This window comes from Manacus candei, unplaced genomic scaffold (assembly GCF_025592945.1).
Source record: "Manacus candei isolate 608988 ecotype Guabito, Panama unplaced genomic scaffold, ASM2559294v1 h1tg000071l, whole genome shotgun sequence".
Taxonomy (NCBI): domain Eukaryota; kingdom Metazoa; phylum Chordata; class Aves; order Passeriformes; family Pipridae; genus Manacus; species Manacus candei.
The window spans coordinates 5,643,190-5,660,770 of NW_026138119.1; the positions used below are offsets into that span (position 1 = coordinate 5,643,190).

At 48.7% G+C, this 17,581-nt stretch overlaps 2 protein-coding genes across 2 annotated transcripts in view; both read left to right on the forward strand.

Moving 5' to 3' along the window:
• SH3GLB2 (SH3 domain containing GRB2 like, endophilin B2) overlaps nt 1–17,581 on the forward strand; it is a 118,652-nt gene that overhangs the window by 40,392 nt on the left and 60,679 nt on the right. The gene's annotated exons all lie outside the window — the stretch shown is intronic.
• On the forward strand, nt 217–16,083 carry CRAT (carnitine O-acetyltransferase). Its single transcript, XM_051807724.1, is given in 16 exon segments — nt 217–268; nt 271–344; nt 347–379; nt 3,756–4,022; nt 4,466–4,584; nt 6,627–6,680; nt 7,559–7,724; nt 8,296–8,470; nt 8,828–9,006; nt 9,697–9,797; nt 10,247–10,366; nt 10,869–10,991; nt 11,123–11,258; nt 11,723–11,785; nt 12,303–12,440; nt 12,968–16,083. Coding segments are annotated over 16 exon segments (2,016 nt in total). The 3' UTR covers nt 13,184–16,083.

Sequence of the window (17,581 nt, forward strand, 5' to 3'; positions counted from 1 at the left end):
CCCGTGGCGCGACCCCTCCCGGCCACCGTCGTGCCCGCGCCGCCATGTTTGTGCGGGGCACGGCCCTCTCTGCCCACACAGCGGGGGAACAGGGGCGCGCGGAGGCGAGCAGGAGGATCCTCCTCACCAGCGCGGGGAGGAGGCAGCTTAGAGAGGGGCCGCGACACCGTCCGCGGCGCTCCCCCCTCTCGCAGCATCACCCTGCCCTTCTCCAAGATGGCGGCGCGGGCTTCGCCCCGCTCCAAGATGGCGTTGGGGCGGCCCCGCCCCGCGGCGGCGGCGGAGCGGGGCGGCGGTGCCGGGGGCGGCCGCGGTGTCCTTGCGGCGGGCCGGGGGCCTGGGGCGCGAGGCCATGCTCGCCTTGGTGGCCAGGGCTGCGGTAAGGGCGGCACGGGAGGGGCGGCTTGGGTTACAGCCGGGGCGGGAGGTGGCAGCCGGGTCCGTGCGGGGCCTTTCCCAGGGCAGGCGGTGGCTCCGGGCAGTGCCGCTGTTGGGGCTGGCCCCAGCCCGGGGCACAGGCGCGGGTGAGTCCCCGATCAGGGCCGTAGGGCGGGTGTCCCGCGGTGTGAGCAGGGTGGGAGGGTCGGTCCCAGCTCCCGCAGCCCCCCCGGCGCGGGGCAGGGGCGCTGCCCGGGTCAGTCCCCCCGGGCCGGTCGGTTCCTCCCCGTGCCCGGCGGCAGCGTGAGCGGTTGGGCTGTCCGGGATGGAAATCACGGAATCACGGGGTAGTCAGAGTTGGAAGGGACCTCTGGAGATCCCCAGGCAGGGTCACCTGGAGCAGGTGACACCCGAACGGGTCCAGGTGGGTTTGGAATGTCACTGGAGAGGGAGACTCCACGCCCTCCCTGGGCACCTGTTCCAGTGCTCTCTGGAAAGAAGTTCTTCCTCACGTTGGTGTGAAACTCCTTATGTTTTAGTTTATGGCCATTTCTCCTCGTCCTGTTGCTGGGCACCATGGAAAAAAGTCTGGCACCATTCCCTTGCATGAGGATGATTAGTGAGATCCCCTCTCAGCCTTCCCTTCTCCCGACTAAACAGGCCCAGCTCCCCCAACCTCTCCTCATAAAAGAGATGCTCAAGTCCCTTAATCGTATTTGTGGCCCCTGCTGGACCCCATCTAGTAGCTCCTTGTCTTTTCTGTGCTGAGGTGTCCCACTGGGGCTGGACAGCACGGAGGGGCTGGGCTTGGGAACTGCTTATTGCAAACCCTGTCAGGTCCCGGGAGGAGGAGGCAGAGCAGCAGGAGAGCTGCTCTGGATGGATCCACTCCCGGAGTTAGAGGGCCCAGGCAGGGCTGGTTGTCTCTGAGCTTGAGGGAGTCTCCAGCTTCTTATTTAAAAATAAAAGACAAAGACAAACCTCTGACATCTGACACTCAAATACTGTGGCCATGCTGAGAATCAGACACTGCTGTGAAATTCCTCCTGCCCCCCAGCCCCTGGCTGCAGGGGGATTTCCTTTCCCACCAGCTTTGCAGGCTCTGGCAAAGGTCATCTGTCGTGCTTGGACGTGGCTGGGGAGCGATGCCAGCCCACGGGCTGGCCCTGTCTGCACATCCTGCTCCACTGGTGTTCCTTTTCCTAGTGCTTGTGGGGGGAGGTGGGCTGTTCTGTTTGCTGGCAGCTGCCTCCTCGGCTCAGCTCCGAAGGCTGTTCCTCCTCCCACCAAACACTTTGGAGTTTAACTCCAGACTGAACAAGCAGGGGACATAAAAGAGGGAAGATGCAAATGCATTCCACGTTTTAACATGCAGTGGCTTCAGTTAGTTTGGTTTGGGATTTTCATTGTTACCCCAGGGGAAAATCTGAAAGTGTTTGTTTGCAATCATCATTCTTGAGCTGAGCTCTGCGGACTGTGCTTGTCAGCCCCTCAGTTCATTAGACAGACAGGAAGGAGGGGCTGATAGTCCTTGTGGCTGCATGAGTCTCTCATTGCCCTGCTGTGGAGATATGTTTTGGGTTTGGGGGTATTTTTTTTTAAAGGTTGACAAGCCAGAACTCCCCAAAGTCTCAGCTTGCAATAATGCCCACACATGCATAGGGAGTGAGGGCAGTTAAGATACTTCCTTTAGCCCCAACCTGAATTTGCCCCCATCTCCAACTAATCTTACACTACCACCAGTGAGGCTGGGTCACTGTCCTCACCTGACACCCTCTGGCCACCTTTGCCTGACTAAAGGGACAGAATTGCCCACCCCCCACAGAAGGGCTCCCTGCAGCTTTTCCCTTCCAGTGCCAGCTCACGGTGCCACCTCCTTCCAGGACATAAACCAGGGTCTCTCCTCATGTCCAGGCACCTCTCACAACAGCTGCAGTAGTTTCACCATCCATGCAGAGGCTGAGGGAACAACATTCCCGGAGCTGTCACTTCTGCCGTGGCTGGAGCCGAGAGCTGTTGATCAGAGAGACTCTGCCCACAGTTATTGATCGGCACTGCCAGGCAGTGTCTGCCAGGCAGACACAGAGAGGCACCTCTGGGGCAGTTGTCGCAACCCTGGTTTGATTATTCCCGTCCCTTCCCGGGGCTGTGCCAGCCCCTGAGCTCTCTGATCGGAGCAGTCATGTGGCACTTGGCTAATAAGGTGACGCCCTGCACAGGCAACACATTGTCAGGTGGAAGAGGAGACCCAGACAGGCCGAGGGAGAGGTTTACGGTCTTTTCTGTCCTCCCAGCCATGGATAGGAAGCAGGAGCAAGCAGAGAAGGTACAGTATGCCCACACTTCCATGATTAACACCCTTCGTTCCTTCCCAGCCCTGCCCTTCTTTCCTGCCTCAGTAATTCCTCCTTCTCTTGTTTTTCTCCTTCCTTCTCCAAACCTTGGTCTCACAGCTCTTGCCAGGTCCCACAAAGAGCACAGGGCATTTTCCCTGGGGACTTTGTCACCTTGCAGATTTAGATCTTTCTTTCTTCTTCTCTGTGCTTAACTGCTGGGAGGAGGTGTGGGGACAGCTATTTTCATGGTTTTGAAAATGAAAGAGATTGTTCTCTCTGGCTTTGCATCCTCAGTACACTGAGAATGCAAAGTCCAGAGTCCTGCAGGAGTGTCTGATTCAGTAGATCCAATGGAGAGAGAGATGCAGAGGGAACTGGAAACCTTTAGAGTACAATTTAAACATCTTCAAGTTAGCACTTGGGTTTGCTCTGTTTCATTTCTCTGACCAGGGAAATGGTTGGTGCTTTCTGAGGCTTCTGCTCCAACACAACCCACTTGGACCCCAGGAGCCTGTTGGCACCACCCACAATTTCCTGTAGTCAGAGAAGAGGCATTTTAATCCTGCTCCAAACTTAGCTAAATTCTGCCTCCTCAGAGCCAAAAGGGTAGTTTGGTTTGGCACGAGGGTTCTGTTTAACTTTTTTGCCTTCTGCTGTTATAAGAAACTCTGAAAGTTTCTGACAGTACATAAGATGATTATTTCTTTCACAAGTTTCTTCCCACTTACCGTGGGATGGAAGGGTTTGACTTTGTCAAACACATGGAGACTCTCAGCTGGAAGGTGCCCAGTGTGGGAGATTATCCCAGCAGCATTTTCTCAGAGGAGCTGAGAATCGGAGTCTTGGGAGATGGAGTTCCTCTTTTGCAGCTCTCCTGGGTGCCCTGCACCCTCTCCAGCAAACAGCCATGCTCTGCTCCCAGGCTGGGACACCTGTGTGCCTGTGGAGAGGCTGGGATGGAGATTCCCAGATCCAGGTTATTTGCTGGCTCGTGCACACCAGGGGGAAGCTTTGTCTCGACACTTGCTCTGTGCTTTGCAGGCCAGGCCCTGTGGCCTGCTGAAGCCGACAGCATCTCTAGGCAAGATCCTGGGCAGAATCCAGCTCCACCAGGAAGCACTGCCCCCCCTGCCCGTGCCACCACTCCAGCAGACCCTGGACAGGTACCTGCTGACCCTGCAGCCCATCGTGAGCCAGGAGGAGCTGAACCACACGCAGGAGCTGGTGGCCGAGTTCCGCAAGCCGGGAGGCGTCGGGGAGAGGCTGCAGAAGGGCCTGGAGAGAAGAGCCAAGAAAACAGAGAACTGGGTAGGTCAGGACTGTCCCCAGCTCCGGGGAGGGAGGGTGGAGGGCTGATGGTCACCTCTCCCATGTCCTGGCTGGGTCACTGGCACCTGTGTTTTAATGGCATCACCTTTATGACCAGTTTGTTGTTGACCTCCCTGAGCTCCTCAGCACGACTTGGGTGAGCAGAGAGGTTTATGGCAGGACAGGGAGTTGCTGGCCCTGCCTGTGGCTGCTGAAGGCTCTGTCAGCATCATGCAGCTGCCCCAAGAAACTGAAGGAAACCCTTTACTAGAGCCCTGCACTAAGAACCCCTCCTGCCTTGCTCAAATCGCCCTCTCCCCTTCCCACCTGCAAAGCAGAAACCCCAAACAGTTTGTAAAGTGTGGGGCAGGGTGCTGAGACCTGTGAGCCAGGCTCAGGTCAAACAGCAGCTCATCCCTGCACGTTGCCTTTCTCCATCCCAGCTCTCAGACTGGTGGCTGAAGACAGCTTACCTGGAATATCGCCTGCCAGTTGTGGTCCACTCCAGCCCAGGTGTGGTTTTACCCAAGCAGGATTTTCTGGATCGACAGGGTCAGCTCAGGTAAAGTCCTTTTCTCCTTTCCCTTAGGTGGGATAAACTTTCTGTGCTGGACAAGGATGAGGGTGTTCAGGCTGATTGGGAAAGTAATTATCATGTGGTCCCCAAGTCTGAGCTGTCTGTGCTGTGCAAGAGGACTCCAAGGGCAAGGCTGCCAGGCTGTAAGGAAACTCCTGGTTGCACCAGGCTAAATATTTAATCACAGGAGAAAACAAAAGAGTCCAGTGGTTCAGGTATTAAACAGGGACTAAACACTTACGTTTAAGTCTTTGCTCTAGCACAGATCTTCATTGCAAGATGGTCAAATCACTGGCTGGAGGCATTGTGAGGATGTATCTGAACCACTAAGATTGTGTGTGCATTTAAAGGAGCCATAAAAAGTAGCCCAGGCATGTAAGGGAGATTATCCAGGAATGCCTCTGGAGTTTTCTGGTTTATAGGGATGAGGGAGCCCTATTGTGTTGTTTCACTTGTGATTTATGGTTTGGGAAACTTCATAGTGACCAGCCTCTCCACTCCAAGCCTTTCCTTGCAATCAGACCTTGCCATGCCCTCTCTTCCTTGTGGCCTCCCTTTAATTTTTAACCACTGCTATGAGTGTGTTGAATTCACCTTTCCAAACTTTAGCACTGACCTTTACACAGTTACCTTTGCCACAGTTATCAGTCAGCACTGCCCTGGAGATCAAAAGTAACAGCCAGGGGATCAGTGAGGAACAAATCCTCCCTCCCACCCCCATGATACACCTGAGCAGAAGTGCAGAGGATAAACCTTACGACAGTGCAAGAGTACACAAACATCTTTGAAAGCTCTGTCATGTTATTCCTTCTTAAGCTGTCCAAATAGCACATAAGATCTGGAGACCTGCCAGTGCCCCAACTAGTAGAATTGAGAAGCTGCATAAGAATCTGGGCTTCCCTGTAAAACTACAATCTAAATGTGTGTTTGGGTAGTTTGTGGCTGTACAAAGAAGTTGTACAAAGTGCAACTTCAGACTAAAGCTTCAGAAACCAAAAGGCAAATTTAGAAAGTGGTGGTTCTCCACTCCTTAATCTGGTAACACTGCTGTCTGAAAATGAGTCAACCAACTTCTCCTCGAGCCCAAACTCTGCTCCCAGGCTGTTCAATCTCAGAAAAAGAACATAGGCTCTCTCACTGGTGTTTCCCTCAGGTTTTACAATTAGGCTGTGAAATTTTCATTGTAAACTATTTCTCAGGATGTCTCATTTAACAGCCCTTAAGTTCTTGGAGTTGTGTCCTTTGGTCATTCCTAGGGCTGGGTGGGCTGAGCCATCTGAGAGGACACAGCCTGCAAATGCCAAATGCTGGCACCACCTGACCACAACCTCTTGTCCCAGTGACCCCCTACCTCCTTTCCCCCATGGATGGGTGGGAGCTCCCAGGTCAGAGAAGGCTAATCTTGTCACAGCCCTGCTGGCACTGGCAGTGTTCACGTGATCCTGGTAAACACAACACCTCAGTGTCCACATGCAGCACCTCTGCCTTTGTTTCAGAGCCCTCAGTGCCAGAGGAAGGTTCTTCAGGGTTGCATGAGCAGCAGGATGTTCACTGGGTAGGAATTTAGTCAGCAGTGATGAGTCTTGGATGCAGGGAGAAACTTCTGTGATTTGGCTTGACACTCCAAGGTGGCCCCTGGCCAGGAAAGGGCAGAAATCCCCTTCTCTTGGTGCTGTTTTAATGCTGAGATTCAGAACTCGGATGTGATAAAATCCTCACAGATCAGTAACAAACGCTGCTGTTAGAGGGTCATCTGGACTGAATCCTGCTTTCTTGTAAGTTGTCCAGCATTCCTTTATACAGTAAGATACGTAAAAAAAGTGCCACGTGGGAGGACTACCCAGGTATCTCAAATCACAGCCCAGAGTGGTTGTGTCAGTGAACCAGATAGGCACAACAGGGGCTTGGCAGAAAGGCTGAGCTTTCTAAGGAGCAGAGAGCAGCTCTGCTAATCCTCCTCTGCTCATCCCTCAGCCCCAGATGGTCTGTGCTTGAATCTCAGACTGTTACATTTGATATTTTTCCAGGTTTGCTGCCAAGCTGATCGAGGGCATCCTGGATTTCAAGTCCATGATTGACAAGTGAGTTATTGACCCTCCTGAATGCTCACACGTTCCTTCCTGTCATAGAGAGGCTGAGCCTCGTCCATAAATCTCCCTTCCAAATAGAAAGGCAAGAGAAGACAGCGCATATTTGAAAAGAGATATTGTAATCCCCAGCACTGCTCACTGCCACAGTCACTACTGCTGGAAAGAAAGCAAGCTTACTTTTCTTTCTTCATGTTCTTTGTTTACCTTAATGCTTTCATTGGCACACGAACGTGCTTGCAGGGAGCGAGCCCGACTGCCAGTCCTGTGGAGCTTCGTGCTTCTGTTTGCTCACAGGACAAGGTACAGCTCAGGCAGCAGGAATCTGTTTCTCTCATTTTGGGTTCCTGGTGTTTCTCATCTCCCAGCCAGACGGGATGAGCTCTAGAGAAATTTGTGCCTCCCTTACCCTTTTTCTTTTAGTCACCAGCAAATCTCTGCTGAACATGCCATATTTATGGTCCAAAAATACATTTACCAGCACCAACAGTCAAACAAGGTTCAGGGCTAGCTGTGACTGCTAAAGTGAGTGATTGACCCCAGCCTAGTTCATGTCATATCAGCACATCAGACACTCGTCACTCAAAACTACAGCCATGGAGTAGGTCCAGAGATTTCTCTGGTGTCACAGAGAGGATGGTGCTTTTTCCTTCCCCAATGGAAGGCCAGCAAACAGACATTTTTTGTAGCCCCTACTAGGAAAGCTGGTAGGAATGGGGAAGCACAGCCCCTTTTTTTATCCCACCAGCACCTTTAGGTCTTGCTGGAGTGACAGCAGCAGCAGAGCTGAGCCTGTGCCCTGTGGGGAGCACACCCTGCTCACACTGATCTGTTTTCTCTCTCCCTCCCTCCTTACCTTGCTGTGTCTCCAGTGAGACCCTTCCAGTGGAGTACATGGGTGGGAAGCCCCTCTGCATGAACCAGTACTACCAGATCCTCTCCTCCTGCCGCATTCCCGGGCCCAAGCGGGACTCCATTGTCAACTATGCCAAAGGCAACAAGCAGTCCAGGCACATCACAGTGGTTCACAACTTCCAGGTATGGCAGCTCCTGAGCTTTCAAAGTGCCCCTTTCAGCTAGTTGTGATCCAGAAAGGGAACAAGAGAAAGTCTCTGCCCACAGGGTTTGCCTCACCTGGGAGTCATTCCTGCTCACTTTATCCTCTTTGGCCAGCAAGGCCAAGAGCTGGAATTACCATGTGTGAGCAACAGAGTGCGAGGCAAAAAAATGCTCTCTTCCTCTGTTTCTTGTTCCTGAAATTCCTATCTCTCAAAGCCTAGAGATTATGCCTGGAATTGGAAACTGCAAGTGGAAATTGGATAACAAACCCTCCCACCACAGCTTGGTCTCAGAAACAGGAATTCCTCATGTGTTTTGGCTCTCATTACCATGGTTTCTGAGCTTCTTAAAACCAGGACTGTATTTATGCCCTGCAAGGGAAGCTGGACTTGGGTTTCTCAATTCTGAGTATCCTTCAAAGTTCTGCTTAAAGCCAAGTTCTTAGGTCAGGTCTTACCTTCTCAAAGTAGCTGTTGCCTGGTTTTTGGGTCTGGACAATAACAAGCTTCTCTCATTCCCTCTGTCCTTGTCCACTCTTCTCACCATTCAGTTCTTTGAGCTGGATGTTTACAACAGTGATGGATCTCCCCTGACTGCCGAGCAGCTCTTCATCCAGCTGGAGAAGATATGGAACACCTCCCTCCAAACAAACAAAGAACCTATTGGGATCCTCACCACCAACCACCGAAACAGCTGGGCAAAAGCCTACAACAACCTCCTGAAAGGTCTGTAGATCCCCTAACACACAAGTGCTAACAAACACTGCAGATCCTTGAGCTGCCAACCTCACCACTGTGCTCTGCTCAGAAATTTGGAAGCTTGTTCTGGACAGGTGACATGAGGTTTTCACCTCAAAGAGCAATCAATGCAAGGTCAGAAGCTCGGTTTGTTAGACCTGAAATCCCAGAGTTTGTTGCCTTGCACATGTAAACGATGTGAAAAAAGGAGGGTGAATGCAGCATGTTCAGACCTGTAATAGCTGTGTACACCCCCACTGGATTCCCACACCGGGTCCTCCAAACCTGCTCTTTCAACAAGGTTTTCAACTCCCCTTCCTTACTGGCGGTTCCTTTCTCTCCCAGACAAGACCAACAAGGAGTCTGTGCGTGCCATTGAGAAGAGCATCTGCACCGTGTGCCTCGATGCCCCCATGCCCCGGGTGTCCGAGGACATCTACAACAGCCGCGTGGCCGCGCAGATGCTGCACGGCGGCGGCAGCCGCTGGAACAGCGGCAACCGCTGGTTCGACAAGACCCTGCAGGTAAGTGCTGCTGCTCCAAAGGTGCTGCAGGTCTGGGTCTGCAGATTTTTTTCTCCTGAGGCTACAAAGGTCCGAGAAATCCCTTGTGCAGGCGAGTTTTCCTCCTGTCAAGAGGGTGGAAAAATAAGGCAGACGAGGAGTGGTGGCTGACAGTGCGAGATCCTGTGGTTCCCCTTGCAGTCACCAGCACTCTGCTGCCTCAGGGATTTGTTTCTTCTACTGCCTCTGCCCACGCTTACTCAGTGCAGCAGGTCTTTGTGTTCCTTATAAATCAATTTTCTGCCTGCGGTGAACAATTCCTTGTCTGCTCAGAGGCAGCCCAAACGATGGGAGGTCTGTTCCTTGGATCTCCTCCAGGCTTGTCACTTTTCCTGGTTCTGCCAGGAGCTGCCCAATGGCGTTTTGTTTTGTTTTCTCAAACATAAGCTGCCATCCCACAGCATCCCTCTGATCTTTTCTCCATTCAGTCTTGTCAAGAGCCTTCAACAGCAGCTGCTATTGGAGCTTTTCCTTCATTAGTTGGTATATCCTGGCTTGTGGATTGTAGCAATGGTGCTTTAGAAGATTCTTCTTGTACTTGCTGAACTGTTCATAATGTTTTCAGCTGTTTTGTTCCTATTTGGAACTCTTCACTGATGGGATAAAATTTAGAACTTGCAGCTAATTCCAGTTGTGCTGCTTCTCTCCCAGTTCATCATTGCTGAAGATGGCTCCTGTGGTCTCGTGTATGAACATGCTCCCTCTGAAGGTCCTCCCATCGTTGCTCTTCTGGATCATGTCGTGGAGTTCACGTGAGTCCTGCCTCCCCTGCTCTTCCTCACTGTTGGGAACAGTTTCTAAACCACCTGCTCCCCAGGAACATGCCTCTTCACAGCTCAATCCCCAGGAATCTGTTCTGGAGGAAGGGTGGTGGGATGCTAATTAGGTATTGCAGTTCTTGTATCCATGAGGAGAACTGAGTGGCCAAGCTACTCTGGTAGTACTGCTTCCACTCTTGGGGAATTTTACTAACTTGAGCCAGGGAGAAGTGTTTGTTTCTTCTTTTGGGCAGAAGGCACAGAAGACATTTCATTCACACCCTTTGTAAAACACCATACTGGCATTGTGAGGAATTTTTCAGAATGTAACCAGTGTCACAAGGTGTTAGGGAGAATCTCCTGTGCATTTCTATCCAGGCTCTGGTGTTCAAGCTGAGCCTTATGTCAAAGGTCTGATCAAACAGAACCATTTCTCTGTGCAGGAAGAAACCCGAGAAGGCCAGATCACCAACGGTTCCTCTGCCAATGCCCAAAAAGCTGCGGTTTAACATCACCCCAGAAATCAAGAATGACATAGAGAATGCAAAGCAAAACCTCAACATGTGAGTATGAAGCAGTGGAGAGGTCAGTGAGTGACTGGGGAAGTAATTCATGTCCCCCTTTGGAGCATGTCAGTGGTTTAAATGAGGCTTTCCCTGCTGCAGCCAGGGAGCATTCCCAGGGACTTCTGGGGTCAACAGCACTGAATTGAGCTGAAAAGTACTAAAGCCACCTGCCAGGAATAAAGTCAAAGGTGCTGGAAAGGGGTAATTACTGATCCATCCCATTTGCTAAGAATGAGCAAGACTTTACTGGATCCAACTGGGAATACTGCAGCATAAACACACACAAGCCCATCTGAGCTGGTGAAGATTTTCAGCAGTGGCCAAAAAAATCTTACCTCTGTGGTGCTGGCCAAAGAAATCTGTGTGTAGTGGTGCTCTCTGTCCCTGCATAGGTCAGATCCACATGGCCCGTTCCCTCTGAGCCTTGTGAAAGCAAATCCACTCCTCTGTGTTACAAGAACAAGCAACAGGCAAAGAAACACTTTTTCTTTCCTTGCAGAATGGTCGAAGACCTGGATATCAAAGTCATGGTCTTTCATCACTTTGGGAAAGGCTTCCCCAAGTCAGAGAAGATAAGCCCTGATGCTTTTATCCAGCTGGCCTTGCAGCTGGCGTACTACAGGTAAGAGCACCAGCAGGGAATTCCTCAACCTCCTCAAACACACGAGCTTGATAAAGGTGGCACAGAGAAGCCTCTGCAGGGCCTTTCCCCCAGGGCAGGCTCAGTGCTGTGACTGTCCCCTCCTCATGCAGGATGTACGGCCACGCCTGTGCCACGTACGAGAGCGCGTCGCTGAGGATGTTCCGCCTGGGCCGCACCGACACCATCCGCTCCACCTCCGTGGACTCCCTCAAGTTTGTGCAGTCCATGGACAGCCCTGACAAATCGGTGAGGAACTTGGAGTGAGAGGACTCCGCTCCTAAAAATAAAAGCTGCTTACTCGGCTAACCCTGTGTCAGCTGGTTTCAGCTGAGCGGAACTGCACCCGTTACGAAACTGAGCCAAAACGTGGCTTGAGATACGTATTTACAAATATAAAACCGTGGGTTTCATTTGGCTTTTCTTCCACATGTGCTGAAAGCCTGGGAAACAACACATGGATGTTTCTAATCCCGCCAAAAAGTCCCTTCTAAAAGTCTGTTTGGCTACTCAGACTAAGTTCTGCTACTGATGGATGAACTCCATTCAGAATGAACAAACACAGCAAAACAAAACAATGTAAAAACTAAATCTAGTAAATATAAAAGTTAGTTTTGTACAGACACCCAAGACAGAAATGCCCTCCATCCTAGAGGAACAGCCAAAATGAGGTTTTCCATTCTTGAAAAAAAATTACATCTGTGTGTTCTCAGGACCAGGAGAAAGCAGACCTGCTGAGGAGAGCCACAAAGGCCCACAGGGAATACACAGACATGGTGAGTGTCCTCTGTGCAGCCAGACTTGGGGTTTTACCCAGCAAATGATGGTTCTGGGGAAAGAGAAGACCTTAAGAGCTTTCACTGACACAGCAATATGGCTGTTGCAAAGGTCTAACTCTGATCTGACAGTGCTCTGAGGCCACAGAGTGAATCCTTTCTCTCTAGCTAGTGGGTTAAGTGTCCCTTGTGACTGACATAAAGGAGAGGATCACATATTACAATAGCTTCAGTTCTTACCATCATTGCTGCTCATAAATGCCAAAGTTGCACAAGGACCCCTTAAGCCAGAGGGAATCCATGGGCAAGAACTGTAAGGTTGGTTCCACTGGTGTGTTTAATTTCACAGTCCATACAATTAAGAATGACTATTGGTCCTAAAGGCAAGATCTAGTTTCCTTCTAACTTCCAACATGTAGAGATTTTTAGAAGTGTTCTTTTCTTTGTCCCAAAAAAATGGGTAGTTTTGCTCACTGGCCTGCTGGACTGGCTTTCATCTGCCCTTCCTTCCTTCCAGGCCATACGGGGCAATGCCATAGACCGGCACCTCCTCGGCCTGAAGCTCCAGGCTATTGAGGATCTCGTGAGCATGCCAGAGCTGTTCATGGACACAGCCTATGCTGTTGCAATGCACTTCAATCTCTCAACCAGCCAGGTAGGACAAAAGTGCTTTCTCTGCTTCTTTTCATGCTTTTCTTCTCCATGTTTCTTTCGTTCCTTTCTATTATACAGTAATCTTCATTTGAGGTCAGGAATTTTTAAGCCAGCTGCCAATCCCATAAAGGTGCAGATCTGACCTTACAGCTGCCACAGTCCCTCACAGCCTTGTAGAAACTAACCTAACCAAAGCCAGGATCACCAGAAGTGTTTGGTGCCTAAATGCAAGTGAGATCAATGAAGCCAGCTGCCAAGACAGCTTCATCTTATCTGCTGTGCTCTGATTCTTACTTGTGACTTACTACAAGTTTATCCTGGGGAGAAGCACTCCTTGGGAAATGCAGAGGAAGACACATTGCTGCTAAACTGTAGGATCCAGCATGAGTGTGGTGGGAGGTGGGGCTGACCAGAGGCCCTTCTAGAGCACCTTAATGAGATGAGTTTCCTGCTGACAGAGCTGTTTGCATTTGATGGTTTCCCTTCTCTCTGACTGGTCAGAAGGTTTTAATCACATTGTCTCCACAGGTCCCAGCAAAGACAGACTGCGTGATGTGTTTTGGTCCCGTGGTTCCAGATGGCTATGGAATCTGTTACAACCCCATGGAAGAACACATCAACTTTGCAATTTCAGCCTTCAACAGCTGTGCCGACACAAACGCCGCCCGCATGGCACATTATCTCGAGAAGGCACTGCTAGACATGAGGATCTTGCTCCAGGCTGCTCCCAAATCCAAACTGTAAGAGGCAAACATGATGCAAACCCCCCCTAGTTAAAGGGGCTATGCCTCATGCGCTGAAGTTCCCAATTCCTCAGACAATAATTGAGAGAACAGCTGCCCCTGGAACCTAGGAAGGCTTCTATCATTTGCTTTCATCAAGAGGTTACACAACAGTCACCCGCAGATAGCAGACTCTGTAGTGAAAGGAAACAGTCTCAAGCCAAAGTAGAGCTGACTGGTCCTCTCCCGTCAATGCAAAGTGCACCTTCCTGTCCTCAAAGAGGACTCAAATATGATTTTTACAAAACTTACTATAAAGGAATACAGAAAGCACAGTCCTTACCAGTATCTAAATCCATTTGGTGAGGAAGGTAGTTCTCCAGGAAAAGCAGGGAATGTTTATTGTGTGATGCAACTACTAAGTCTTCCGAAGAGCGTCTTTCAAACTTGACTGAAGGTTTTTCTGCTGCTCCAGCAAAACTTCACCACTGAACTTTGGCAAGGGGAGAAAGAAGTTAAGCCAGAGCAGATCCAGCCTTGTTAGAGTGCACTGCACTACTAATCCCAGGCACTCCAACCAGTATCTGCTTTACAGGAACATTCCCTTCCCTTCATTTTAGGACACTGGGATCTCCCTTCTGTTGCACTGACCTTATTAACAACAGAACATGACTCGCTGCAAACTAAGGTGGTTTTTATTGGTGGTTTTGTTGTTGTTGCTCTGGGCTGTTTGTTAAGCTTGCTGCTGTGGTCCTGCCATTGATCTTCCAGCTCAGCCTAAAGCTTTTTCCCCCACAAAGCTTCTATGAAACTCCTCTCACATAGGTTTTGCCAGCTTTGGCTTCACATCTGCAGAGATGAGAAGAGATTGTCCATGCATTCAGCAGGACACTTGCTAAGCTTTGTACCTTTCTTTGGAACTGAGGAAAGGAAAAAGATGCTGACTCTGCCTACCAGCCATAAGGCCACGTGCCTCATCTCCTTCAGGACTCACATGTTTATACCTTGCTTTCAGAAACAGCCTTTTTGTGCAGACTGTTATGCCTGAGCTGTGGACAAATAAGGACATTTCTGATCAGGAACTCCAAACATTCTTCCATTTCTGGCCCACAGAGTTAAAATCTGTTAAGGGCCAGAGGAAAAACAGCTGCAGAATCACCCTTCTTTCACACCACTCGGCTTTTAACAAGGCAGAAAACCTTGAAAAGCTGGGAACACGTGGACACTGTAGATGTTTGTGCACTGTGGCAGCCACTGTTCCTGCAGTATCAGCACCTTTCCTGCCACTCTTGGGAGTTATTTCTTACTGAAATATTACTCCAATTTGTGTCAGCTTTATTCTGTAAGAGAATGATCTCATGATCATGTTTTCGTGTTCGGCTGACAAACTTGAGACAGTAAAAGATGATATATAAACATTAACATACAATGGTAGCATAGGAACTACCTCCAACCAATCCTGCCAGAATCCAAGTTCCTGACTACACTTTCATTTAGTAAAACTCTATGGTAATAAGGAATTCTAGTGCTGTGTCTGCAACAGGAATTCTGTATTTAAATTGCACACCCTTCAAGATATGTCTGCTGGGACATCATCATAGACAAGAAGCATTAGGAGTGTGAGGGCCTGTTTTTTTAACAGGGAAATAATTGCAAGGGACATGATCAAAGTGCCTTGGTGAACAAAAATGAAGAAATTTGCACTAAATGCTTTGGCATTTTTTTCCTGAAAGGATGTTTTTTCAAAGCTTCTATCTTAAACTTAAACCTTAAAGAAGAAAATTTAACTGAAACTCACCTGCACAGCCAGTGATTGTATAAACTGTCACTTTTACATCATCTACATGGGTTTAGTTGATCTTTTAGAAGAATCCTGAATGGAGTGAGACAGCCTCAAGACACGAATAGGAGCACTACAAACCTGCAAGCACACACCTCTCTGCTCTGTCAACTCCTCTGTATCAATCAGACAGAAAACTGCAAGAGGATAACTCAGTATTATCAAACTCTAAGTGACTGTGTAAATAACTACAGAAAAGATCAAACCTTACCAGAATTACATCTGGTTTTATGGAGCCTTTCACGTGGTAAAAATACTCTTTTGCCAAAGTAATCCTGCCCCCATACTGAATCAGCCTCTGTTGCCAGGGGATGAGTTATTTTTCCATGTCTGCAATGCCTTCAAGCACAAGTAGTGCCACTGAAGTATTTGAGACTGGCCCTTTTCACTTCTGTCTCAAAGGGGGAAGGCTCTCCAAGGAAAGTGCCTATTAAAGATTAAGGATAAGCATGTGCTGCTGTGACTGTACCTCAGAAGATGGGATTGATCTATCCTGGATCTAAATCTGGATATCCCACTAGCTTCAGCAGAGTACAGCTGCAAGGAGCAGACTGTCCCACTGAAAAAGATACAAGATTCATAACCCACTTAATGCATCCTTACTGATACACAGAGCTGAAATTCTGATGAATGAAGCTGATTTTTGGAGTGCTTGAAAGGACACTGCTAAAATCATTACAAGGTTTTTCCTTTAAAAAGTCTTTTCTTATTGTACAAGTTCTAAAATGTGATGTCCTTCTGGTTCATACCCTTTAAATTTTTTCAGTGTTGACTTAAAACTGTTCTCCCTGTTTCTGATTGTTTTATCAAGAGATTGTCTTAAAGGCAAGCAAGGTACAAGAAACTAAAGCTCCAGAAAAGCTACCGTTTTGGAACAAATAATTTAAGGAATTCATAGACTGAAAACATTCGGATAACTCTTGGGGTCTGAGTGCAATTTCTGATACAGCCTGGTAGTGTTGCATGCTTTGCTGGTTAGCTGTGTTAAAATCCTGTTTGGGTAAAGGGATCCATGTCATGTAAAGTTTGGAACCGTTCGTTGAATAAACTGAAACACAATAAACAGATAAGTGCTACAAAAAGGCTTAAATCTCCTCAGACACTGCAGAAGTTACATAACTGCCCTCATTGGGAGGATGTTTGTGTGGGGACAGCAAGAACAGTGAACCACAGCATTCTGTCACCTTCCTTTTTATTGTCTTATCTCTATCCAGCCCCCTGGAGTACAGGGGAGGAATAGTAAGCATCTGCTTGCAAAGCCACATATTCCAAAGAAAATATTCCATTTCAGAAAACTAGTGGCAGGAGACTTCATACAAGTGTAGGATAATAAGGCAGAGCTCAAATCTTTTCCTGCACAGCACCATTTAGTTAAGAAAATCCATGGAATCACTAAGGAATTTCTACTGTATCAAGTATTGCAAAGATTTCTGAAAAGGTACAGCAAAAGTAGGCAGAAGATGCAGATTACAAACAACTCACAGTACAGAGGGGGGGAGTTTATTACAGTGTCTTACAAGAGCTCTTCTTCCTCTCCCTCACTCCTAAGAATTACTGTAGGAAGCTTGGGTTTGAAGGCAACATGAAGTGGAACAGCTTTTTACACTACACTGCTCTCCGTGAGGAGATGAACCCTCTTCCCTGTGCTCTAGTTCTCAATAGGTGCTTCCATATATAGTTTTTCCAGCAGTTTGTCATAAGAGCTCGAGAGGCTGGGGAAGTGCTAAGCCACTCCTGAAACAATCCTCTCTTTCAGCCCTGGCCTTGGGAAAGAGAGCTGGGATCTCCATTCTGGCTTTGTAAGTTCACTCACAAGAGACAGAAAGAGAAAATAAACAGTTTTGAAAGACATAAGCGATTAGTACCAGTTTTCAGACTGAAACATATGGTACCAGCATGTCACAGGGCCTGTCTGATGTCCTGTCTCATCCTAACAGAGCTGGTCTAAGTCAGATCAAATGTCCTTGTGAAAGCTGCAAGATGCCTCTTTATTATGATGCACCTTCAAAGCAGATCCAGTGCTTGGGTCCTTCAGATGTTACAGGAGTGCTCGTGTTATGCAAATACTAAACAGTTCTTAAAAAAATATATATATACTTGATGTAACAACTGACAACAGTTAATTTACTACCCATAGGTATTTAAACACAGAAATTTAAACAGCTTTCATTCCTGATCTCCTGGATCAGGACCCTTTCTACAGTTAACACTCTGGTTGTCCAACAGCACCTCCCACTCCACATGAACACAGAAACTCCTAGAGCAACAGGCACAGATGAAAACTTAAAAAAAAAAAATAAAAAAATAAGCAAGATGAACAGAAAAAAACATCTCACTTCAAGCAGCTTTATAATGCAGGAGTCTGATTAAAGTGGAAATAGTAAAACAGGCAGCAAGACCGAGATGTGACAGTCATTTTACCTCTGCTCACATGACTGCATCGAAGGCACACCGATGACCTTTGAGCCAGTTCAGAAGCTGTCCTTTTATCTGTGAAAGTTCAAGTCAATTGTGCTTTGAATAAATACTTCTCTGTAGTTACACTTGAACTGCTGCATTATATACCAGAAATACAGAAAG